The sequence below is a fragment of the Dermochelys coriacea genome, chromosome 2, assembly GCF_009764565.3.
Source record: "Dermochelys coriacea isolate rDerCor1 chromosome 2, rDerCor1.pri.v4, whole genome shotgun sequence".
Taxonomy (NCBI): domain Eukaryota; kingdom Metazoa; phylum Chordata; order Testudines; family Dermochelyidae; genus Dermochelys; species Dermochelys coriacea.
This window is the reverse complement of record NC_050069.1, coordinates 261598457-261624467: the sequence shown is the minus strand read 5'-3', so window position 1 is coordinate 261624467 and position 26011 is coordinate 261598457. Positions and strand designations below refer to the sequence as shown.

The 26011-nt window shown below is 41.3% G+C and overlaps 1 protein-coding gene across 3 annotated transcripts; it reads right to left on the bottom strand.

Moving 5' to 3' along the window:
* Positions 1–494: 494 nt before the first annotated feature.
* AQP1 (aquaporin 1 (Colton blood group)) lies at positions 495–26011 on the bottom strand. 3 transcript variants are annotated; one of them, XM_038393105.2, is made up of 5 exons: positions 25742–26011; positions 24410–24919; positions 5410–5574; positions 3962–4042; positions 495–2274 (listed from the first exon to the last, which is right to left on the bottom strand). In XM_038393105.2, the coding sequence occupies exons 1-5, from the start codon at positions 25925–25927 to the stop codon at positions 2095–2097; spliced, it is 1122 nt and encodes a 373-aa protein (XP_038249033.2). In that variant the 5' UTR covers positions 25928–26011; the 3' UTR covers positions 495–2094. The 3 variants fall into 3 exon arrangements, with proteins under 3 accessions (XP_038249033.2, XP_038249034.2, XP_043365676.1); XM_038393106.2 differs by having other exon boundaries at positions 24458–24919; positions 25742–25995; XM_043509741.1 differs by lacking the exon at positions 5410–5574 and having other exon boundaries at positions 24458–24919.

Here is a 26011-nt window from a genome sequence, read left to right as displayed (position 1 = left end):
ACCTCTGTGTACCTACCCCAATACCTCTGGCCAGCGTGTCCTGGTGGATAAAGCCAAACGTGCTCTTACTTCCTGCTTCCCTCTACTCCATTCCCGACAGACGCCTCTTGCAATGAATGCCTTTCCATCTGACACTACGTGTGCCACTTTATAATATTTTACTCTGATATATGCTTATTTATAATAAAATACTAAAATAATATAATAATTATTATTAATTATTAATTGTTATTATTTTATTATTATTATTCAGTAACACATAAGACCCCAATCAAACTCAAGGCCCCTCTGTCCTAGGTGCAGTACAAATTCAGAATAAGAGACAATCCCTTCCCCAAAAAGCTTACAATTTAATTTGGGCCTCCAAGGGTAGGAGAACAGAACTATCATCCTCACTTTATGGGGTTAGCGGGAGGAGAACTGAATGATGCCATATAAAATGATGTTGCACTGTATTGGATGGCAGGTCAAAATCAAGAATCATGATCAGTTAGTGTAGTACAACTGATTTTGTTTATTTCTAAACTGATCCAAAATCCAGCCATGCCACATTTACATAGATAATACATGGGATAATATACCAAATTTGAATGCAAGAAAGAAAAATGTATTCCACATTTTTTTATTTTTATGTGCTGTACATTTACTGAACTGCCTTCAGCTTTCATATTGATTGGAATCTTGGTTTGGCTCTCTGATCAATACTGCTTCTTTAACATGAGAACAGATCAATAGCGATATTGATTGATTGGTTGGGTGAATTGAAAGGGGTGTAGTTTTTCATATAGATACACCCCAGGCCTCGTTTCTTATTTAAAGGTGATAGTCTAAGTATAGAACAGGTATATTAGTACGTATCTGCTTCAAATATATTCTGCGGTTAGTATACACAACCATCTACAATTGTGTATTACTTAGGCAATACAAAATAGCACAAAAATAAAAGCAGAAAATTGTCTTACATATTTTTGTGTTAGTTTTCTCTCCATTTCCAGTGCCATTTATTTTGCCTAATATTTACCACAATCCTTTTCCTTTGTTTTCTTCTCCTATTTTCTTACAAAACAGTTTATTAGTCTCTTAATATAAAACATATATATAAAAAACCAGGAAATGACCCCAAAAATGTGTTTAGGTTCAAAAATGTATTTGTTTGTGCCCAGTTAGAATATACTCATATACTGAGTATATATAGTCTGTATTACATTGTCCCTGAATTTCCCAGTATTAGCTACTCAAACAATGTGGAGTGCGTTTGATTTTTTGCCATTTTGTTTTAAGATGCACAGTTATATATGCAAGATTAACAAAAGCAGGCGAGCCACAGGACTAGGCAAATCCTGTTGACACGTTAGCGAGGTATTGTTCTCGTTGCCATTGTTATAGCTGCACTCCAATTTGACTTCTAGTTATTAGTTCCCTGGAGTCCGAAAATTCAGATTTCATTTTATAGCTGCAGTCTGCATCAAGGTTGTGCAGGGAGGACAAAAGATTGGAAGATGCAAGCATTTCTGGCGCTTGCAGATTTGATGCTTGCTGAGAACATTTGTAGTGCAGTGTTTTGGGGGTTGCATTCAGTCTAGAAAGCTCAGCCATGTTCCATATCACTAATAACCAATTTAGGTGCATTTATTTCTAAAGGATTCTTTTGTGCCAACAATTGGAGAGAATTTTTCATGTGCTATTATGACTCGTATTTTATGTTAAAACTTTCTGTCTAATAAAATCCCTATTATGGGTACAGACAGATCATGTGTCCTAGCATTCCACTGTCACCGCACTTACACTGGTGATTTGAATGTTGTCATCATATATGGAGACATCGGAGGAACGATTCCTTTCCATACAGTGCCATAAATCTGGGGTTTCAGAATTTTAACTTCATCTGCTAGCTCACACGCAAGTGTCTAGTGATTTTGGCCTCAAGCCCATTGTATTTAAGAGCCAGATAGTAAAGGCTAGAGTGACAGGGGGTGAGGAAATGTAAAACCTGAATTAAAAACCTTCTGGAAATACTGCTTGTGTGTTTACAAAGAGTCTATAATAGTGATAACATCTTCAGAAAATGATGTGTTTCTTTCCCTGAATTCTTCTTTATTTTGGCTTCATCTCCACCCTTGTGTTAATGTCATCCCCATCCAGATCGTATTCTTCAATTTGGCCACTGGTCCACACCTTCATACGATCAGTCAGGTCGCTGCTTCTGGGAGCCAGGATGAAGTCATAGATCAGGGCAGCACTTGCACCTCCCAGCATTGGGCCCACCCAGAAGATCTGAAATACAACATCAAACTCAGGTATTTCTTTCAGTGCTTTCCAAAATACTCATTCACTTTAGAGCCATTCTTGGAAATATCCTATGTTAGTCATTCATTTTCACATTGGATTAGACCTGGAGGTGGTCACCTAATGGATTATGCATTGGGGTGGGAGCCAGGAACTCCAGAGTTCTAATCCTGGTTCTGATGCTGAGTTGCTATGTATCTTTGAGCAGGTCACTTAGGCCAATATTGCCAAAGTTGTTGGGTGTTTAAAGTTAGGCACTTTAAAACATTTTGCATGTTCCTAAGTAAATATGGTCTGATTTCCAATAAAATTATGGGAATTGCATATGCTCTGTGCCTCCGAAAATCAGGCCACATTCATTTTGAGGTAAAATTTTCAAAAGTGCCTAAGTGACTTAAGCTCCCAAATCCCCTGGATTTTCAATATTCAGGATTTAGGTTTAAATTGCTTAGGTGACTTTGAAAATTTTACCTTACGTGCCTGTTATAGATTTAGGTGCCTACCTTTAGCTACACAAGTTTGAAAATTTTAAACTAAACTAACTTTCCTTTATAACCAAAGTTATATTTTTTGTAACTGGGAGATGGATGGCATGGTAAGCAGATTTATACAAGTTTTCTCAACTCTGTCTTTTATCTTTCAGTTTGGGATTTATTGCATGCCCCAAATGCTAAGAATAGCCCTACTCGCTAATGTATAGCATAGTGATCATTAAAGAGAGGGGAGAATACTACATAAATTCACATTGCATGAGGATTTGTGCAATCAAATCTTACAGGCATAAATATTCATTGAAAGTGATTTTGAAAGTCGTGTGCAATTGTACTGGTGGAAACCAAATTTAAAATTCTCATGCATGAGTATTCAATTCAATAATACATGTACATTTATCTAATCAGGAAACAGATACTTTATCATGTGATTTTAAATGGACACACTTAAAGACTTTATTCAAGTTCTAGACATAGTAGTAGTTCTAGTGGCATTCACCATTTTAAGCATAGGGAACATCTCTGAAATCTGTAGTATTTCCAATGCCCTGATCCAGGACAGCATGTAAGCAGATGCTTAACTTTAACCACATGAATGATCCCATTGACTTCAAAGCAACTACTCACATGCTTAAAGTTATTCATAAGCTAAAGTGCTTTCCTAAATTGGGGTCAAAGGCCCCATATATTCAAAGGTATTTAGGTGACTAATTCTCATTTATTTCAGTGGGACTTAGGCACATACGTACTTTGAAGGATCTAAGCCTAAGTGCTCCCACTGTCATTGACCAATCACAGCTCACAAACACAGCTTGACTATTGAGTACATGGCCAGAACTATGCAGTAGGTCAGTTCAAAGTTAAAAGATTGTGAAAAATAAGATAAATGGGATAATATTGAATACAAAATAAAGTTGAGGAGTTTCTGATCTGCATGCAATTATTTTGTGGACTGAAAAATGCTATGTTTAACAAATGAAATATTAAGTTATTTGCTCAGCTCTGATGAAAATATATGTTTTAATGTTTGTATTTTTGAAGTGCAGTCATACTTTTATAATGCTTTTTATCCAAAGATCTTAAAGTAGTAGGTATACATAGCAATGCTTAACAATTATCATGAACTTCATCTTAGGTTTTTGTCACAAAAATAAATTCCTGTAGAATGAATTATTTGAACTTACCCAGTGATTAGTAAAGTTTCTGCCAACCAAAGCTGAACCCAAAGACCTGGCTGGGTTAATTCCACAACCAGTGTAATCAATCTATGAGAAAGAAAGAGAACTAATGTTAGGGAAGTGATTCAGAATGTTACATGTTGTACAACAACAAAATATATGTGTCTGAAATACAGTTAAATCCATACTTAGTGATCACTTAGCAGGTTTGTGACCAACCAAATGTGATTCTGAATGGAATTATCTATGGAGTCTTCTAGGGAATGGAATGGAAAAGAATAAGTATGGAGACTTCTATGGAAGGTGGAGCAGAATTGTACTCAAGGGGCCAAGGGTGGAAATCCCGGCCCCGTTGAAGTTAATGGGAGCTTTGCCATTTACTTTAATGGGACCAAAATCTTACCTCAGGTTCAGAGCAGTTGTGAATCAATGTAGCTTCAATTTTAATGGAATTATGCCAATATATATCCTGTGAGGACCTTGCCTGGTATATCTGGGTATTTGGAATCATCTCTTAAAACCTGAGGTTGTCTAGTTTTGGTTGTCTCTCTTACTGTCATTATTGAATATTTGCATATGCCATAGGAGTCTATGCCACCTTACAAAGGTCACAAAGACATGGTTCATATCCCAAAGAGCTTAACACTGAGATTATATGAGATCCACAAGAGATGACATCAGGCCAGGCTGGGGAATGGGAGATGTTCACAAAACAAAGCTATGATGTTACTTTTCTTCAAAAAAGCTAATTCCTTGTTTTATCTTATTTTGTTATAATTCTATTTTTAAATTTAGAATATTGAATGTTGATGACTCAAGGCAAATCACTGTGGGGAAGGAGTGGGGTTTGGAGGAAGGATTTGAAGGAGAAAAGGGCTGCATGGTGTACTGAACCTGGGAAGATATTCCAGGAGCAGCAGGGGAGGAGTGCAAGGGTGGTCAGAGAAAAAGGAGCAAAAAGAGTCTGGAGAATAGCAGAGCTAGTTTAGTGCAGTTCTTGGTGAGCAAACCGTGCCTTTCACCTCTGCTGGTTCTAGATTCAATCCATGCTGATGTCTAAGGAATGGCTGTTGCATTTGGAAATGAAGGCATTGTTTGACCTGTGTTTTTATAATTGTATAACAATGTCCCAAAGTACTGTATTAAGGAGTAATGCCATACAACCTGTAGGGTTCAGGATCCTACTTTATATTAATGTACTTTATAAGGGTGGGTTGCAAAGACGATATATTTAGTCTTCAGTTGGCAGGGCTGGTGAGCATTTCAGGGTGATACCAGCAGGATAACGGATATTTAAGGGGAAGATAGGGACTGTACAAGGTATTTTGGCAGGCAGGTTGGAATGTATGGCCTTCTGGCCATGAACAGAATAAGCTAGCTACTCCTGGAAAAATCCTTCCAAGGACCATTACGTGGGAATTTGCAGAGTATCTATAATGAGAATTAAAACGTACAGCAAGAAGATGTCCTAAGGCAACAGAGAGCCCAATGGCCAGAGGTGCTGATCCTGAGATATCATTTCTTCTCCTGTCTGTGGTGGCAAGGACACACAGCACCAGCTGGAAGGTGGCAATTATTTCAATGCCCAGCCCTTGGCCTGAATTGATTCCCTCTGCAAGCTGTATGGAGACAAGAAGAATAATTTCATCTGACATTCTGAGCCACATGCAGGTGAGATTTGAGGTTAAAAACTCATATTGTATTAGTTCCTCAGTGAGAAATTCTAGACCAGTCAGGCAATTTCATCCCTCATGTTGCTTTTAATTGACCAAAAAGAGAAAATCTAGAGTTGAAATACCAGCCACTGTACTCTCACATGTCCTCGAACTGTTATTAGATGATACTGTAAAACTATAAGCCCTTCCAGCCACAAGTTAAAACTGAGCTCCTAGACACAGTGGCTTTTGGTAACACAGCCAATTGCAGGTTTCTGCAATAAGAACATAATCTATATGCCTATGAGAGACAGAAAGAACCCAGAATCTGCCATCTATAAGTTTAAGGTTACACACATCCTATCCATTGACTTGAGCTCTGAGTGTTCAGTGTACACATTAATTTCTTCCCAAAACCTAGGCATTGTAGAAACAGATTGCACATTGCTCTGTTGTTGTACAGCCCCAAATGCCAAATAAATGCAAGGGGAAGAAATAAGGCAAGGAGAAAGAGAGGTGGCGTGGTCCATTGGGTAGAGCACTGGTCTGGAGGCTAAGAGACCTGTATCTATTCTTTACTCTGCCACTGGTTTACTGTGGGACCTTGGGCAAGTCACATCATTTCTCTGTGTCTTACTTTCCCCACTCTTTAGCTCTCATCTGCTTGAATTGTAATTTCCTCAGGACAAGGGCTATCTATTATTACCAGTTTGTACAATGCCTGCCTTTCTGGAGGCTCCGATCTCTTTTTGGGCCTCTCAGTGCTACCTGAAAAAAAGAGAACACTCACAATACAAAAATGTCACACAGTTGCTGCTGAACCCTTCCGAAGGAAAGCAAGTTGTGGGGATGGACCAGCAATGACAGGCATAGACACAGCAATCTTGCTTCTACTCCGGTAAATCAGAACTAACTATTGAAATCCACAGTGTTACATCCCCACAAAATTGGCATGCATCAGATCAGGCCCACAGTATCTAACACATCATTGAGCAGCAAAATGAGTAGGTTTGCTTAGAAAAAAATGAAATTTGCTCATTTTTTGGAAGTTCCCTGGAAAACTTGTGCTCAGGAAACACACATGGATCATGCAAAGTACATGCAGAATGCTGTTTGTACTAGTTCTGTCTGTTACTCACTAAAAAAGGGCCTCTTTATGATCTCAGCTACACCGGTTTAAATGAGGAGTAACTCCACTGAACTCAATGTTAAGTGACACTGAAACTGGAATCAGGCCAATGTAACTGAGAAACAACTCTGCTCTGCAAAGTTTAAACCCAATGTCACTGTTATCAGTAGGTTATCCCATCTGTCATAGTATCTGCATTAAAAAGTGCAAGGCCATATATGACAATAACATAGTATAATGATATTGTGACCCATCTGGAACAAGGAAAGTACAGGAAATCATGTTTGAAAATCTGTTCTCATGAGTTTTCCAGCCTAATTTCCTTAGGAGAAACATTTGGATAACTTCAGAAAAGTACCCAAACTTTTGGATGCTTAACAAATTCCTTTAACTTTCACCCCTCACTAGCCACTTTCCTGTTTTTGCCTTTGCTATGAGGCTTTCTCCATCTCTCCAGAGAAAGAGAAAAATGACTGGTCTGGAGCCTCATCTGGCATAAACCAGCACAACTCCATTCAAGTCAGTGGAGCTACATCTCTTTGCACGAGTTGAGGATCTGGCTTATGAATAACACATTTTTTTACATGTTGCTCATGAAAAGAGCTGGATTGATAGCCCTACAGTTAGAAGTCATCTATTTCTCCACAGATGTCGAGTAGTGTCAATTGCAAGGATGTTATTATGCGATGTGGACACCCATTCTCTGGAAGTGGATTGAGACAACCAAACAGCCATCTGAACAGTAATAACAGTTGGGAGCTACTAGTTTTAACTTAATAAAAATTGATGGCTCGGAGATGAAAACCTCCATTATCCAAGCATCCATACTAAACTCTTGAGCCACACCATCCTGCTCATCTATGGGTTGTCAACCCATTGCATCTGCTCCTTCCCACCCAGCAATTCCAAAAGAGGCAGTTTATTTATTTCATCCCAGCTGGCCCACCAGCTCTCCCTTCAAAAAATAAATCCCTTTATTTATTTGCAAATACATGGGGCTTGTGCTCCTAAGTCACTCTGGGTAAGTCTACATAGCAGCTGGGCAGTGTAATTCCCAGCTCGGGTAGATGTACATGTGCTAGCTCTACTTGAACTAATGCACTAAAAATAGCAGAGTAGATATAGTGGCACAGCCAGCGGCTCAGACTGTCTGAGTACATACCGAGGGTCTTGTTACAGGGTTATACTCAACTGTGACCACACTGCTATTATTAGGAGCTAGCTTAAGCAGAGATAATATGTGCACATCTACCCAAGCTGGGAATTATCCCTCCCTCATGCTGTGGAGATGTACCCTGAGGTATTTTTGAATATTCCACCTATATATTGAATTTGGAAGGCCAAATGTTGACATTTAGGAGCCAATTGCAGGTGCAGGTGCTGGCCACCTATGAAAATCAGAACAATGAGACATAGGTCCCCAAATACAGCTATGGAGTCAAATTCTCTGCTGGTGTATCATTGAAGTCCTCAATAACAGAGCGACAACTAGATTTGCCCTTCACGTCAAAAGATTTATTTTAAAATAAATTGGACCTTGAAAAACAGCTTTAATCCTTATCTATGGGAGGTGGAAATCATATTCTTCCTTCCCGCCCTCCCGTCCCGTCCCGCCCCGCCCAACAAAAGAGGCCCGTGTTCAAAGGTCATTCTCTGTGTAAATCAACACATATTGATGGGCTCTGTGGAATCAAAGAAAACCTGGAAAGGTCATAGGAAACCTTTACCAGTGTCATAGGAAAGCTTTTCCTTTTGTCAGATGTAATTACATCTGGCCTGAGAGGCACATGCATTTTCACTGGAATAGCAAGGAGCGTGCCACGTTCCAAAACTCTACAGACCTGGACCAAATATGGGATGGTCTGCCCTGTTTTTTTCCTCTATTCCTTTGGTCAGTAAACATGGGGTGCTATGGAGGTCTGTGTGCCCTGTCCTAGAGGATCAATATAGTGATATATTTCAGAGTAGCAGCCGTGTTAGTCTGTATTCGCAAAAAGAAAAGGAGTACTTGTGGCATCTTAGAGACTAACAAATTTATTTGAGCATAAGCTTTCGTGAGCTACAGCTCACTTCATTGGATGCATCCGATGAAGTGAGCTGTAGCTCACGAAAGCTTATGCTCAAATAAATTTGTTAGTCTCTAAGGTGCCACAAGTACTCCTTTTCTTTATAGTGATATACAAAGTTGTATTAAGGCAATCTGGGGCCCTGTGTGCACCACAACATGGGGTACTCTATGGTTCCATCCCACAACCATTCCATACATTTGGAGTGGAGACGACAGGCAGCCCACTTTTCCCCCACAAAGTGGAGCAGGGTAACTTCTCCCCATACTTACCTCAGCAGCTGGGGTGTATCTTCTGGGATAAGTAGGCCAGGCCTGCTGAAATCCTTTATCCCTTCCAAATACATAGCTCCCTTGCCATGGTGGTGCTGATGGAGTTACCTCTTTCACACCCCTCTGAGATGCATGAGGCAGTTCACACCACTCAGAGCTGTTGTTTCAGGCTCTCTACAGACTCAGGCAGACATAACTATATTGGTTACACTTGGGTCATGTTTGCAAGGTTTTCTTCACAACCATAGAGCTAAAAACGTCTTCTTTTTAAATGAAAGCTTATTTTTTTTATCTAATCACCTGACTCCAGGATCTGAGGCCCTAGGCATGAACAGAGGTTGCCTATGCCTTCATCTGAATCTAGTAGCATACAGTATTTCAGGATGACAAACATTCTACTGGATTTAACCACCAGAACATATGTAACAAGAAACATCATTGTTTTCATAGGAACATGGGGTTCTGATGTTAAATTATTCCATTGGTTCCACACATCTGCTATCCCACATCTAGCACCATCTACCACATACCTGACCAAGGTGCTTGTTCTGCAATTGGACTTGCATGGCAGTTCTACAGGATCGGAGCCCAGATATGCAATGTTTTTATTAGGAAGTATTCCTTCCTGGCCTTTGCAGTGGTCAGCTAATGCTCTGAAATATGAGATTTAATCACCTGTCTAGTGCGGTGAGGAGCAGCCCATATGTCCCCTTTAACTATGTTTTTGTGAAAAGAAAAGGAGTACTTGTGGCACCTTAGAGACTAACAAATTTATTAGAGCATATGAGCATATTAGAGCATATTCCCATATGCTCTAATAAATTTGTTAGTCTCTAAGGTGCCACAAGTACTCCTTTTCTTTTTGTGAATACAGACTAACACGGCTGCTACTCTGAAACCTATGTTTTTGTGGTTTCAATTCAAACCCTTGACAGTTTTTGGCAGGTGAGTTTCCTTTGGTCTTTTTTTTTTAAGCTAATATGCTAAAAAGAAAATTAGGAAGAAAGGGAGCCAGATGGTTCTGAGGAGGTGGTAACAAAGGGCAGGGCCTGTTGCCTGTACATCTTAAGCTCAATCATAGAACTGTTTGGCACTCAGCAAAAGTCAGTCCCATCTGCCAGCTGTTCGGTGGTTTATGTGAAAGCAGTAGATGGTCCTTGTCCAGTTCCTAATGTTCACATCACAAAACCCACCAGCCCAGTCCCACCTCTAGATTGGCAGTTTCAGCAGAGACTGAGAGAGGATGGAAAAGCAACTAACCCCTTATGTTTACAGGTAGCGCCTCAAAGTTGCGGTAAATCGTATTGGGGATTGTGGTGCCATTGCCTATGCTGTATCTGACAGGAAGCCTTTGGCCCTCATGGATTCCAGGCCTACAGTCATCTCTACATTTTACTGTATACTTGTTAAAACAATGGACTCAGTTTGCTGAACAGGTGGGAAGAGGCAATGATTGCTCTAAGTCCCCTTTACACCTCATGCTGGTGGGCCCTGAATTGACCTCTGGCACAAGTTGTAACAGCCACCGATCTGTTCTAACTTACAGTGACTAGAACATCCCAGGGTGGCTCCAGGGGGAAGGGGAACGGGATTCCCTCACATTCAAGGAATCCTCCATTTCCTCTTTAGGGCCACTTTAAGGTCACATTCTGGCAGCACAGATTGACCTTTCTGGGAATGAGAATCATTCTCAATAACCGTACAGTATGATTTTAATAATTGCAGTAATAATTGCAACAATTTTTGACATCAGAGTCATACAATGCAAGCAACGGCTTGGGTTATACTAGTGCATTTCCATGTTCTCTTTGTTACTGCCCTGCCTAAATGGAACAAAAATAAATAAAGAATGCTGGAAAGGTAATGGGAAATGGCAAAAAGCATACACCACTGTCCATGATATACCAGGTGCTGTATATGAACAAAGAATGACCACTCAAAACACAAATTTGAAGAATACCAACTCTAAGAAGAGAGAGGAAATGTTTCATGTTGGAAACAAAGTATCATTGCTTGTAGAGAACCTAGCACAACAGGGTTCTGCTCCTTGACTCAGGCTCCTAGGGTTTGTCTACATTGCACACTAAGCCTGGGCTCTGACTCCAGTTTAAGCCCAAACCCGTCTTCTGTCTGCACACTGAGTAGGGTCAGCAAACATTCAGGAAGGTCCTTTTGATTTTGTTATGGAGTGATATCCCAGGGAAAGGACAGTATCACTCAGACACAGCACATCTACCTCTTCCAAAGATAATCTTCATCTGTACAAGCTTCGCAACTGCCCATTTCTGCAGTGGCATGGTTAAAAGCCATGAGCTTCGTTACTTGAGCATTGATTATTAAGCGTTGCTCAGTGACAGCACACAGCCCCCTTTCAGCGATTATTTTTATCTATATAACACTGGCAACCATTCATTGACTCCATGGCCATGTAGAAGAGTGGGGTCTCTAAGTAAATCCATTTTGGTCTTCACATGCAGAACTGCAGGTAGTTCTGCCTCAGCGCACTCCTGACTTAAAATAGATAATGTCAAGAAATAGCTGTTTATTTTTGCCAATCTATTTTAATCAACACTTGGGATTACATCACCCACAGTTCAGTTCACACGGCCCATCTCAAGCCTTGGTAAAGGCAAGCAGGTGATGTAATCAGACGGGATGGTTCAACAGTCTGCAAGACTCAATGTACATTTATTGTTCAAACAGTGATCGCTAGTGATCACGCATGGAGTGAGCAGAATTCCTTCTCTATGCAGTTGTGTGAAACATATGGCCACCACATTGCAAATAGCTATTAGAGGTAACAAAATGCTTCGCTCTTTGATTCGTCCATGAGTGGAGGTATTCAAGCTGCCTTCTTGCTGTTGCTTTTGATGGACATATTTAGCTGACCCATTTCCACTACTTTGAGCAGGAATGTGGGCAATTAATGGCATGTTTTCTTTCCTTTTGTTTTATCAGAGCAGGACATTTCTTACTAGTCTGACTTCAAAACAGAAACAGGGAACGGGAAAATAAACTGGCCCAAGGTGAACCTGACTATGTACTTTTCTGGGGGCTTCATATTTTTTGCATTAGGGACAAAAATACATCACATCAAAACATGGTTCCAATTACATGGAAAAGACAATAGAAAGGACATTATTATTTGTTACCCAAGGTGGTTTTATCACGTGGAATTGCCCTGTATCATCCAGCGCCCTTCTAGCTATGTAGCGTATTTTCCAGGGGTTCAATTCACTTTTATATATCAGAGGATTGGTTAGTTTCTCATCATTCCTTAAAAATATGGAACTTTTTGCAAATGAGTATGTCACCCTTGCATAGGGGACATATTCATCTTTGTCTCTTCCAAACACTTCTCTACATGCCATACTCATATGTTTTCTCCTGGAATGAAAATTAAGCAATATGGAATGTAGAATTTCATTGACAATAACCTCCAGAGTTACTTTTAGTGCCATTCAGTTCTAGAAATTACGGGTGGAAAAGACCTGTTAGGTCTTCCCTTTAGCAGTACTAGAATTTTCCCTATAGTATGGCCTATCTAGTCTGGTTTTAAGGAAAGGGATTTTCATCACCTCTCTTGGGAATCTATTGCATAGTTTCATAGAGTTTAAGGCTCAAAAGCAACATTAGATCATGCAGTCTGACCTCCTGTGTATAACAGGTAATTAATTTATATCTATATACCCCTATATTAAGCCAAAAGATTTAGTTAGGCCAAAGCATTGTAGTCCTAAGAGACTAAACTGTGTGCTGGAATTTACTTTCCAGTCTCTCATCTCCACTGCTAGTTAGTCCTTCTAGACCATCCTAAATAATTATTCTCCCGTCTTCTACTAACAGGTAATGCATATTCATGCATTAACCCTGAAGAACCCGACATATAGCATAGCTTGCAAAAGACCTATATAGGACTGTGAGAGTTAAAAGATTCTTCCATTGTGCTGGGCTCACTGAAATCCTTAATTCCCCCAAACTTTCTTTTAATATTTGTAGAGTGTAAATGCAGTGTGCACAGAACCTAGCATCTTTGGGGCAGTACTGTAATATAGATCTTAATAATAATAAAATAATAAACTAATAATAATAATTTATAATAAATAATTAGTATCTTTTCCCTATAGTGAACTCATTCTTTAGTATGTTAAGTTCAAGAAGCTTCTAATAACTAGCACTAGACATCCCCGTATTTCCCACCATAGACATTAGCTTACCCAGTCCATGTCCCTCCCAGTGCAGGTCTGTTCCCTAAAGAACATTTCCTGCTGCTTTCCCCAGCCCAGTTTGAAGTATCCTAAGTGATCCAGCTCTCCCCACTTCTTTCAGGAGGCTGTTTCACAGACATTCACTCTCTGAAAATGTTCCTTACTATTTAACCTAAACACTCCCCTCCTTAATCTTACCCTGTTCTTTCTAATGATAACTCTTTGTACCATCTTAAATGATTCATCTCCTTCTTTTCTATTCACACCCTACAAATATCGATACACTGTTATCATTCCTGTTAGTCATTGTTTAGCCAACCTACAGAGATTCATATTCAACTTTATGAATCTCATAAATCAATATCTGCAGTCCCCCACACAACCATTTCTGTTGCTCTACCCCAAAGTCCCTCAGTTATTTCGTTGATACAGGATACCTTTCTTCAGACTGGCTCGTCTGTTGTCTCCATTAACTCAGGTAACTATGTCCCAACCACCACAATTCATGCTGCTGTTCCAATTGGATATGAGCAGCATCACTTCCTGTCCTAGCCTGTACTTAGTGTTTTTATGCACTGTGGAACTGTGGCAGCATTTAATCCCAGTGACTGTGTCAATTTAATAGGGGACCCAAACAATCCCTCTATGTCACACGGTTATTTTTTAAAGGACTTTGAGATATTGTAGGATCACAGCACTGAAGTCAATGGGACTGCTCACATGACTGAAGTTAGTACAAGCTGTGTTATCAGGCACTTTGCCAACCAGAAAACTCTACAAACCGGCATTTCTGATCTTCATTGAAAGTCCGGTTTATAGTCCAGTTGGCGTGGGGCCGGCAGGCTCCCCACCTGGCTCCACATGGCTCCCTGGAAGCAGTGACCTGTCCCTGTTGCCCCTAGGTGGAGGAACGGTCACAAGAGGTTCGGAGTGCGGGAGGGGATGCAGGGCTAGGGGTTGGGGTGTGGGACAGGGTGTGGGGTGCGGGCTTGGGGCAGGGGGTTGGGGCACCGGAGGGGTTTCAGGGTGCCGGATCCAGAGGGCGCTCATCTCAGGCAGCTCCTCGCAAGTGGTGACCTGTCCCTGTTGCTCCTAGGTGGAGGCATGGCTAAGTAGCTCTGTGTGTTGCCTCCACCCCGCCCTGAGCGCTGGCTCCGCAGCTTCCATTGGCCAGAAACTGCAGCCAAATGAGCTGAGGGGGCAGCACCTGTGGGCCGAGGTGGTGCCTGTGGGTGGAGGCAGCGCGCAGAGCCGCCGAGCCGCCTTGCCATGCCTCCACCTAGGAGCATCAAGGACAGGTCACCACCTGCAGGGAGCTGGCTGAGGTGAGCGCCACCCAGATCTGGCAGCCTGCACTCCCTCCTGTACCCCAACCCCTTGCCCATAGCCCCCTCCTGCACCCAAACTCCCTCCCTCTTAGTTAACCAGAATTTTTCTCTTATCGGCACCCCCCATTCCTCCAACATGCTGGATAAAAAAGCTTTTACTATATGTGCTTTGTTGCATAGTATTTTGTTGAGTCAGGGTAAAAATGCACTATGTCCACGATCCGGCAAAGCACAGAAGTATGTGCATAACTTCAATCCCATTGAAATCAGTGGGATTACTCGCATGTTTAAAATTCCACATTCTTAAGTGCTTTGTCAAATAAGGGCCCAGATTCTGTGAATTATTATAAAGTTATTAATATTGTGATGAAGTTGTCCTCTTCATAACTTTGCAAAGGCTTTGCCATTCAGATTTATCTTTGTTTGTTACACAACAGGTAAAGCATTGAGAGTTCTCCCTGAGTTGACTATTTACTGATATTAAATCCTTAGTAGTTAGGTAATTGATTAATAATAACATGTTAATAATTGTTCTTCTGTATGGCCTTTTGTGGAAGAGCTCAAACCACTTGCCAAACACTAATTCATTAACAACATCCCTGTGAGACAAGCATTATTACACCCATTATTTATCTGGTTTTGACTTATAAGCTCAACTTGTCACAAATCTCTGGGACACAGAGAGGTTTAACTGGTTTTTTGTCTAAGGCCACACAACAGGGGCATGCTCCAAAGCCCATTGAAGTCAATGGAAATCTTTGGAAAAACTTCATCAGCCTGTCGGTCAGTGATAGAACCTGCAGTAGAATATGGGGGCACAACTTCCTGTCCTCTGCCAGATTCCCTCCCAACAAATACAGATGAGAGAATTCTAGGTGCCAGCCCAGGCATTTCGCTAAGCACAACAGCTGTCTTCCATTCTTTGGACAGTAGACAACCTCAAATAATAAGACCCAACTACCATCCTCCCATTCTCTCCACTCCGTGGTGAGAAACTAGTAATTCCTTTTGTGTTACAGGGCCCAACATGCTATAAAGAGAAGAAGAATGGCTTCATTTATATTAAACCAACGTATATAAATCTAACATATGTGTCCAGTGGCAGACAGTAAATGTCAATATATCTACAGGGCTTTCATTAAACATCGCCAGCATGAGGCAAAGCATTTGTGGAAGAGTCTCATTACACTTTACCTTTGTGTATTGCCCGTGGGAAAGTTTCCTTGTGAAATGATTTTTGATTTTGCTGTTTGGGAATAATGTAGGAACGTTTTGTTTTCTAAACTGAATTAAAGCTGACTAAATAAATCCTTTTTAGAAGCATGTTTGGAGCACTTAATTATACAGATAAACTATTTGTTACCTCCTTCATTGGCAACTTGTGCCTATGACAATCTCCCCTTGTATGTAGACACTGGAATAACTGGCTTTGTACAAACACCACAGTGTGGGCACTAGTTGTTTGCCTTGGAGTAGCGTTAGTTTTATATTTCTAAACCCAAACGCCAATGAAACTGTGAAATCTTCCTTGGAATTAAGGGGATATTCAGAGACTTCTCAAGCCCAAGGTAGTTTATACCTTTAAACCCCACTTTCTAAAGGTAAAATGTGGCCATATTAATATTCAGAATAGGCTTCTGGAGTGAAGACAGCAACTCTCATTTCTGAGCATCAATATAGAAGCAACATCAGAAAAAGGGCTAAGGGCCAAATTCTGTCTCCATTACATCCATGTCACCGCTGTCTATTCTATTCAGGATCTCCTGTGGCCCACATTACCATATATTGTCTTTAGATTCATCAGAAAGGGATTGCGGAGAGAACATAGGAGTGAGAGTGAATAACAGCAATAATAAGGGAGCTGTGCTGCGAGTTGGAAGGGTCTGAGAACTGGAGAAAGACCGGCTGTCTGAGGTGCAGATTGTTTTCCCAGTGGAATCCAGGACACAGCAGGATTTCTAGGCCGCATCCCCTAACCCAAGTAGTGGATTAGAGACCTGCGCCTCTGTCGGGGAGAATAACTTTTCAGCTTGGAAAAGAGGAGACTAAGGGGGGGGATACGATCAAGGTCTATAAAATTATGAGGGGTGTGGAGAACGTGAATGAGGAAAAGTTATTTACTTGTTCCCACAATATAGGAACTAGGGGCCACCAAATGAAATTAATGGGTAGCAGGTTTAAAACAAATAAAAGGACGTTCTTCTTCACACAGCGTATAGTCAACCTGTGGAACTCCTTGCCTGAGGAGGTTGTGAAGGCTAGGACTATAACAGGGTTTAACAGAGAACTGAATAAATTCATGGGGGTTAAGTCCATTAGTGGCTATTAGCCAGGATGGGTAAGGAATGGTGTCCCTAGCCTCTGTTTGTCAGAGGGTGGAGATGGATGGCAGAAGAGAGATCACTTAATCATTACCGTTAGGTTCACTCCCTCTGGTGCACCTGGCATTGGCCACTGTCGGCAGACAGGAGCGTGGGCTGGATGGATCTTTGGTCTGACCCAGTATGGCCATTCTTCTGTTCTTATGTTCTTAACTTTGTTGAGATATTCAGACACTTTTCCCCTCCCATTCATTTATTTGTCTATTTATTTTCCTGTCCAAGATAGAGGACAGGCCCCATGTAATTGATTTAATGGAATAATATGCTGTCCTAAACTCAGATTTCATTGTCTTCAGCGGAGCTCTTCCCATTTACCATCAGCTCTGAATTCAGTTCTAAATTTCAGTGTAATTATTTATTTTTCATTGGGATTTTCCTCTTAGAAACACTTGGTACCAGGTTCTGCTCCTATTCCCACGTATGTAAATCCAGAGGGGATTTATTGAGTTCTTGTTGTTATTGCTATTATATTGTTCTTCCTGTTTGTATTGGGGCAGCATCTAGGAGCCCTCATCATAGACCCAGGCCTGCATTGTGCTGGGTGCTGTACAAACACAAAACCGAAATTATAAAAGCAAAAAGACAAGCTCTGTCCCTTAGAGCTTTTTATCAAATATAAGACAAGAGACAACAGATAGAGACAGACCAACAAGGGATCACAAGGAAACAATGAGACAATTTGGATGTACAAAATAAATGTCATTCTCAAAAATGAAATTTGCATCATGGTACCTATTTTTTAAAAAAATCCTGGAATACCGGATTCCTAAAATGGCTAATAAAGATCACTTTTACATTTTGAATTTGTTATCGGCCTTTGTCAGTTTGTAGGACCTATTGTTATCTAGTGTTTCCAGTTAATCTAGAGAGTGGGAAAGCAAACACTTAATGACTATAAATCACTGTGAAAAAAGCAGGAAACTTCTATATGAGAACAGGAAATTTTCTACAGCTGTTTTTTCCTCCTTTAAAATTTGTGAACTAATTTAATGCTCAGAGAGAAAAGAAAAGGGTTGTCATAGATTTGTCTTTATACAACTCGGATTCCTACATTTTCTAGGATTCTCTTATCCTTTAAATAGCTGCCATCTTCCATTCACCCAGAGAGCCACATTTTCGGCTGGTATAAGTGGACACAGCTCCATTGACTTCCATAAAGTTTTTCCCATTTACACCAGGGGAGAATTGGACTCAGAGACTCCCACAAGCTACTTTCATTATCTCATTCCTTCCCTCCATCCTGCCTCTCACCAGAAAGACCTCTTCCCCTCCCCATTTATTTCCAGATTACTCCCTTATGTGCCAGATTCCCAGTCCGGATCAATACAGATAGCTACTTTTTTCATGCCTAGTGAATCTCAACTGGATTTGTCTCATCCCTAGAAAGGATGGCTTGGTAGCCCTGCATGGCCTGGGGCAAGTTTCACCTATACACAGCTCTGCCAGGGCATCTCTTCCAGTGAAATCTGTGATGCTTGCTATGCTTCTCGTAGGCCTGCCCTGAGCCTAAAGTGAAAGATGCCAAATCAAAGAGTCTAGAAAGTAGCATTCACTGCTTAGCCACAAAACAGGCAGTGTGGTGGCAGTGAGAGTTTCCTACAAATCTTAGCCAACACGTCTCCGCTTTAGAATGGAAAACTCTAGATCAGAAAACAAATTTCACCAAAAAAATTTTCAGGGGGTGTGGGGAGGAAGTTCTGTTTTTTCACTGAGGAAAAAAAAATCATCAAATATGTTCCAGACAGTTCTACTCACTCTTAAATTGCTGGGACCTCCTCAAGGGGTTTAAAAAGATTGCACGTTTCCTTTTAGTAGCTTGAACAAAACTAATAGGTATGATTAGGTCTATTGTATCCCATTCTTATGCAAGTCTATAGATTTTCTCCCAAAATTTGAAGTCAGAGAATAAATATTTTGTATTTAAATAGCACATTTATTCCGAGGATTTCACAGCACTTTCCAAACAGGAATGTTTACCTCCTTCTAATACTCCTCTAGCCACCACCATCCAACTGCTAGTGGTCCACTTCTGGGCATAAAACATCCCCAGGGGTGCTCTATTCTAAACCTAGAGACTGGACTGGTGGGTGGATGGTCCCAAAAAGTGATTCTAGAAGCCAGGGATTGCTACGCCCCTTTCCCCCATCCACACCCACTGTACTATGAGCCAGGGTGCGGTTTAGCAGCTGCCACTGTAGCTCTGTGCCATTTAAGGAGCTCCCACACTGAGGAAATCTTCAAGCGGTCAGTTCAGCTGGTTTTATGGCTGCTTCACTCCATTGGATAGGAGCATTATCATACTGTAGGTTCAGGGCCATCATGTCAATTATATTTTCTTAAGAAGGGGTCAGGAGGGGATAGTTCCATGCATTAAGCAGATTTGTTGATTTGGGTGGAATTAATACCTCCAGACAAACCGTATTCCCTAGACACTACTCACGTTGTGCAAGGATCTCATTTACTTAGTGATAAGACTGTCTCATAAGTATAATAGAGAAAAAAACTGGGTTCGGTAATTTCTTTTACTGGACCAACTTCTGTTGGTGAAAGACACAAGCTTTGGAGCTAACACAGAGCTCTTCTTCAGATCTGGGAAAGATATTCAGAGTGTTACAGCTAAATACAATGTGTTCCAACTTGTATTTAGCTGTGACACGCTGAGGAACTTTTCCAGACGCAGTGTTGAAGAAGAGCTCTGTGTATGCTCGAAAGCTTGTCTCTCTCACCAACAGAAGTTAGTCCAATAAACGATATCACCTCACCTACTTTGTTTCTCTAATATCCTGGGAGCAACACAGCTCCAACAACACTGCAAACAGTTATAAGTATAGTGTCTTTTACCAAAAGGGGTTTCAAAGTACATATGTTGGGTGTGACTCGCCCATTGCAGAGAGCACAGGACATTTCTGGGGTGGTAGAGAGCAGCTATGCTGCATGAGAAACACTAATCACTAATTTTTAGGTAGGGAAGGAAAGAATAACTTCTCCAAGTGAAACTGCATCGGGACACTAAGAAGGTAACATAGCCAGGAAATAATGGCTAACTCTCTTGTTCTTCCTAAATTAACTATAACATTTAACCCAGGGCTCCAATTGTATGTCTCATTCAAAAGATGGATCTTCTCTCACTATGGGAACAAGTTACTAACATAGCAACACCACTGTGGTTTTCAAACAGTGATTTTCTTGTGCTCTGTATCTTATCACAGTCACCCATCTCCCTAGCCAAATGCTGTTAGTTACTACTCTGATATGAAGTTCAGCTAAAAGACTGAAATATTATAAGGATAATTCTATAGTTCTTTTCATCCCCCCAAAATCTCAAAGAGCTCTACAAATTATATATTGTATGCAGGGATCATTTTGCCCACCACTGAAATGCAGACACCTCTGGAATGCAATACAGCAGCTATAGTGTGTGTTTAATAGTGTAGAAGATAACAACACAAAGGCTAGGCCAGCAGGAGAGAGAGAATACTGTGTTTAATTGAAACCACAGGGGGAATTTAGGTATGCAGAATGGAATTATTTATATTGAAATGTGACCAGAGAGCAAGGACTTAAGTCTTTGTCTTATAAAGAGTGTCATGCCCTCTATAATGTCTGTAAGAAGTCCAGACCTCAGATTTATGACTCATCTGTCCAGTGGCACCTCCAGGAGTCCAATACTCCATAACACGGAGCTGGCTCAGAGGAAAAAATCCTGCCTACTCATTCACCATCCTTGACTTTCTAAAACACTGGGGTTTTCTTTGTAAGTCCCACCACCCAACTCCTGACCCAATCTGATTTTGTTTAGTTTAAGATTGGATGAGATCACAGTGTGAGGGCGCAGCCATAATGGATGCAAGATGATGGAAAGAGATGCTTCCTCTGAACTGCAAACAGATACCTTTCCTGGGTTAACACTATGTTAAAGACTGGCAAGGGAGGGCCAGATTTTTAGAATTGCACATACCCAGCTTGTCTCTTACTGTCCCTCAGCACTAGTGTCTGATTCAAAGCCTGCTAAACGAAATAAATGTATTTCCCTTCATGGCAGTGGCTTTTGGATCAGGCCCTTTTAATGTGGTCATTTTAATGTAACACTGACAGGCCCCAGTCATCGGCAGGCAAGATTGAATCTGGGACTTCTAGAGTTAAATGCATGAGCCTCAAGCCATATGGCTCTTAGCTAAGGCTGGAGAGCAAACTCATTAATCTCCTAGTGGTCTCAATGCCATTAGAGGGGACAGAACACCAGACCCAGCAGGTGTGTGGGTTACATTAGCACCGTATAGTCCCTAAAAGTAAACCCTTTAAAGGAGTTCCCTCCCTCCCTCCACCCTCTTTCTCTGCACCCTTGCAACTCTCTTGGTGTGTTTTGTTATAACTGCTGTCATTTTGCTTAGTTTGCTTGCATTTATTTTTGTCTGTTTGGTTTGCTGTTGATAGGCAGTGATGGTCACTATTACCATGATGCACACATGCAGGTCTGAGACTGCGTGTCCACAGCAGATTGTCTATTCACTCACCCTGGTCACGTGCAAAAGTGCTTGCACTTTTTTTTTTTTGGTTCATAAAAACTGAGAAAATTTGACCCTAATAAAATCTGATGATATTACAACAGAAATCACTCCTATAGGAACCATAGCCCAGCCTAAAAGCCGCTTCTTTTTTTTCCACACATTCAGATTCATGTACCCTCTCATTCCCACTGAAAGCACAAGCAGCTGAAGCTGTTGGCAATAATATAAGTTCTATCCCTTCCCTATTGTACTCTAGTTAAAGCGGGCAGCACTGTACAAAGGCAGATCTACATTGTTTCTGCTTATCTTCTATTTAAGGGTGGATCCAGCCTGCTCTGAGGCTGGACCTGTGGGTTTTTTTCCCATGTAACCTATCGTGACAGGTTCTGAAAAACCCTTCTTGTCAGGACAGCTGCTGTGCTGTTTTCCCCGGCACTGAACTTAGCCACCCAGCCAATCTGGACTGGCCAATGGGAAGCAAATAAACTTGTTTTCCCCTCTATTTCTCTCAAAGGGAAAACAACAGCTGCTGCTCTCCCCATCTCCAGGGAGATCCCCCCACTGAGACTCCAGCCAGAACATTTAGCACTGAATGAAAAATCATTTCTTCTGAATATTTGACAATGAAGAGCATTGATACCCATGCTCGCGATCTCACCTTAGAGAGCTACATTAACTGCATGATAAGGGTGCTGACCAGAGTCCTGGACAAATTCCAACTTGGGGATATGGTCACACACGGCACTGGAGCCATAAAATACCATGGTTTTCCCCTGCAGGGTACTCTCTTCCCCTAAAAGCACAAATTCCATTGAATTCCACTGAGTTGCTGTAAAGACTCAGAGGCTTCCTTCCTGCAGGTCACGTGGAATTTTTAAGGCTCCTGGGGTAAAATCAAGTCCCATTGAAGCCAATGGCAAAATTACCATTGATTCCACCCCGACACTTTGCATATGCAATTAGATTTACTACACACATTGGCTGGCTGGGAGGGCAATGGGGTAAAATATTGGCTCATCTGGGGAAAAAATAGTCCCTGATTCTGTGGTATATTGCCTAAAGGCTGAGGCCACATGCCCAAGTGGAAGGAACATTTTCTCTCAAGAAATGGTTCTTTCCCTCTCAGAGCCAGCCTGTATTTGCTTTATTATCCCTGTAGGCTTTTCTCCCTGCCTTCTTGTCATTCCAGCCCTATCTTCCCAGTCTTTCCCCCTGCCTCCCAGACTCTTCTCTTTGGGGCCCCCATCTCCCAGCTCCCCTGCTTGTGCAGTGTGTACAGCATCCTCATAACTCATAACTTAGGGGGTAGTCCAAGAAACAAAGGGGGGTTTGTCTAGTGTCATGTATCTACCCAACAAAAGTCCAGGTTCAGGGCTCTGGGATTTAGGATGAACCAGTGCATGAGGGTTTCATGGCTGGCCAGTGTGCAGACGGGGAAATCCAAATGCTAACACTCTGGGAAACAGACCACCCGCATTTAATGGCAGCTGGCCTCTAGGTATTTGCAGGAGACCTCTTTGGTTATATCATGTCCCATGTATTTCACTCCTGCATGGTCTAGTTCCCTCCAACACTGGTTTCAGAGGGAAAGAGTACATACCATTTTTAGACCCTGATCCAAAGCCTATTGAAGTCAATGGAAAGACGCTCATTGATTCCCATGGGCTTTGTGTCAAGCCATAATTATTGTCAAAATTTGGAAGCTGAGTGGATAGATGGATCATCAAATCCCCTGTATCCACAGATTCCAGAGAGATAAACAAGCAACTAATATTGCAATAAGAAAAGGAGTAATTTTGCGGATACAGACTAACACAGCTGCTACTCTGAAACCTAATATTGCAATGGAGCATGAAGACCAATGACACCCACTTGTTACTCTGGAGCAACTTATTAAATACCAACTTTTACTATATTTTTCATAATTTCATTGTAATTGCCTGTATACACCACCGCATGTTAAACCACAACACATTATTTGTTCATTTAATGCTCTTTGACTTATTCTGTTTTCTCTTGCCCATAAAGGGCTTACCTGTAGCAAAAGACAATTCTGATCAAAACCTTCTCTTGCAAATATGCCCCATGAATAAAACTGGGTGCTGAATATTAATTCACAACCTGCAACCTTAAATTCTTTATATGGGAGGGAACATCCAGAAGATTTGAAATAAGTGCACTGTACAGAATCAGATGGAGTAACTTGCCATAAGGGAAATCCCAGTTTTAATATTCCTGTAGGTAACACTAACAAGGTGTTTGTGGCTATGTGACTGACATTGAAAATAGGCTCATTCTAAGCCAAACAAATGCTTAAAGATATGTGGATCCATTTAGTTGCCACTCTGGTCAAATGCCAGTGTTTTAAGGAGGAACAGCTTTACTGAAATAATTGGACCAGCTTTATTGAAATTACTGTCCACAGTCACACAGCCACAAACATCTGGCTGTAAAAGAACTGAAACCAGGGCTCCTGTTATAGACAGTTGCCTCACCTCCTTTTGGACAGAGCAGAATTCAACATTTCCATAAGTGTATTTCTAAACAAACAAAAACACAAGAAGTGGCAACTGTAACTCGGTGTCTGAGAGCAATTCAGCTCTCGGGGTAATGCAACACGTACATTTCACTGTAGATCAGGAAAAAGAGGACCTTCTCTTTGATCTCTGTCTTACAGAAGATGATTTATATATCTGTAAGCTTACAGTAATAGCTGTACTAGCAAGTGACAGCATGAGCCCTAAAAACTTTATCCCATGGCAATTGAAATCAAGGCAAAAGCTCCCATTGACTTCAGTGGGCTTTGGATGAAGCCCTATTTTAAACACAGTTTCTTGCATTATGACTGGCTGCCTCAAACAATCCCCAGACACCAGATTGCCCTCCTCAGTAGGTTAGTGGTCTTACATTAAGACTTCTGCTTGAAAGTGGGAAAGAAAAGGTTATCAGCTTTACCGCATTGAGCCCAAGGGAGTTGTTTGGAAGAGATGAAGTGACTCCAGAAAGAATCGCCGTGGCTACCACTGCTCCTAGGCACTGGGCAACGATGTACATGAAAGCCTTCAAGACGCTGATCTGACAGCTCAGCAGAAGACCCAGGGTCACCGCTGGGTTCAGGTGGGCACCACTGATGTGACCCACACTTTGTGCCATGGTTGCAATCGCGATCCCAAAAGCCAGCGAGACCTTCACATTGTCTTGAGTGGCTGTAGCTGTCTTGTTGCCTATTACAGGAAAATTGTAGCCCAGTGCTGAGCCGATGCTGATAAAAATAAAGAGGCTCATGGCTAAGAACTCAGCCACTACTGCCCTCCAAAACATTTTCTTTTTGAATTCACTAGCCATCTTTTCTCTCTTTCTCTCTCTCTCCCTCCCTTCCCCTGCTCGATATTTCTCTTTTAAGATCTGAGGAGAAAGCTGAAAAAAAACAGAGTTCTTGGATTATTTATAGGGCTTTGGGTGGTCTGTAGGAGGAAAGGGGTGTTACACAAAAGGAGGAAAGAACATCTACATAGATTGATGTAAGGCACTACATGCGTGCCAAAGTTTTTCTTCTCTTTTTTTTCCCTCACTTCCCCTCCCCTCAGAGACTCTGATCTCTGCTGCCATTTTTAAGAGGCTTTTTAAAATCCTTATAAAAGAGTGCTTCGGGGTTCCTCAGGAGTTTTACCATCACTTGGTTACCCTCTATGTGGTAATTCAGCATGCAAGTTGGGCTGCAAGGTTTTACAGGATTTCTCTCTCTTTGGACTCAACCAAAAAACAAGGTATCTGTGCAGGCTTGTATTTTAATCAGTCTCGATTTCAGCAGAGGCTGGCTGTGACAACTGAAAGTGGGTAAATTAAACTGACAGCTAAAAGTGCACTCCAGAAATTGTAAAGATCACATTGTATTTCATTTTAAACCAGGCAGGCGGTGTCAATTTTGCTATCCCAGTGTCAATCTAAAATAACTCTATTGAAGTAATTTGGAGGCTTTATACATGTGTAATTATGATCAGAAATCGTTCAATTGCAGAGAATGGAGTTATTTCGTTTTTTATTGGTGTAACTGAGATCAGAATCTGGCACCTGTGTGTGTGTGTGTGTGTGTGTGTGTGTGTGTGTGCGTGTTGCACTTGTCACTTATGTGCTTGTAATATATATATTATGTCTTTGTAAGGACTGTTAGGGTCTCTCAAATCTTTCCCTGTTGACCCCCCTATTAGCAGTAAATAAGCCACTCTGGGATCTGCTTACCCAAGTCCTGCAGAAAAAGTAGTATACACACTTTTTTTTAACCCTCCTCTTCCAGAGGGCAGCTGTCCTTGCTGTCCCCGGGAGACTGGCTTCTGCTGCAGATAAACAGTACTGGCCAGAGAGGGAGATGAAAACTATGTGCTTTATTTTGCATACAAAATTAATCTTCCAATGATGCCAAAACATCTTTAAATGCAAAAGGTCTAAGAGCCTGGGCTGTTACCGCTTTAAGACCCATTTAATTCCATTGGTTTAACTCCCTTAGTTATC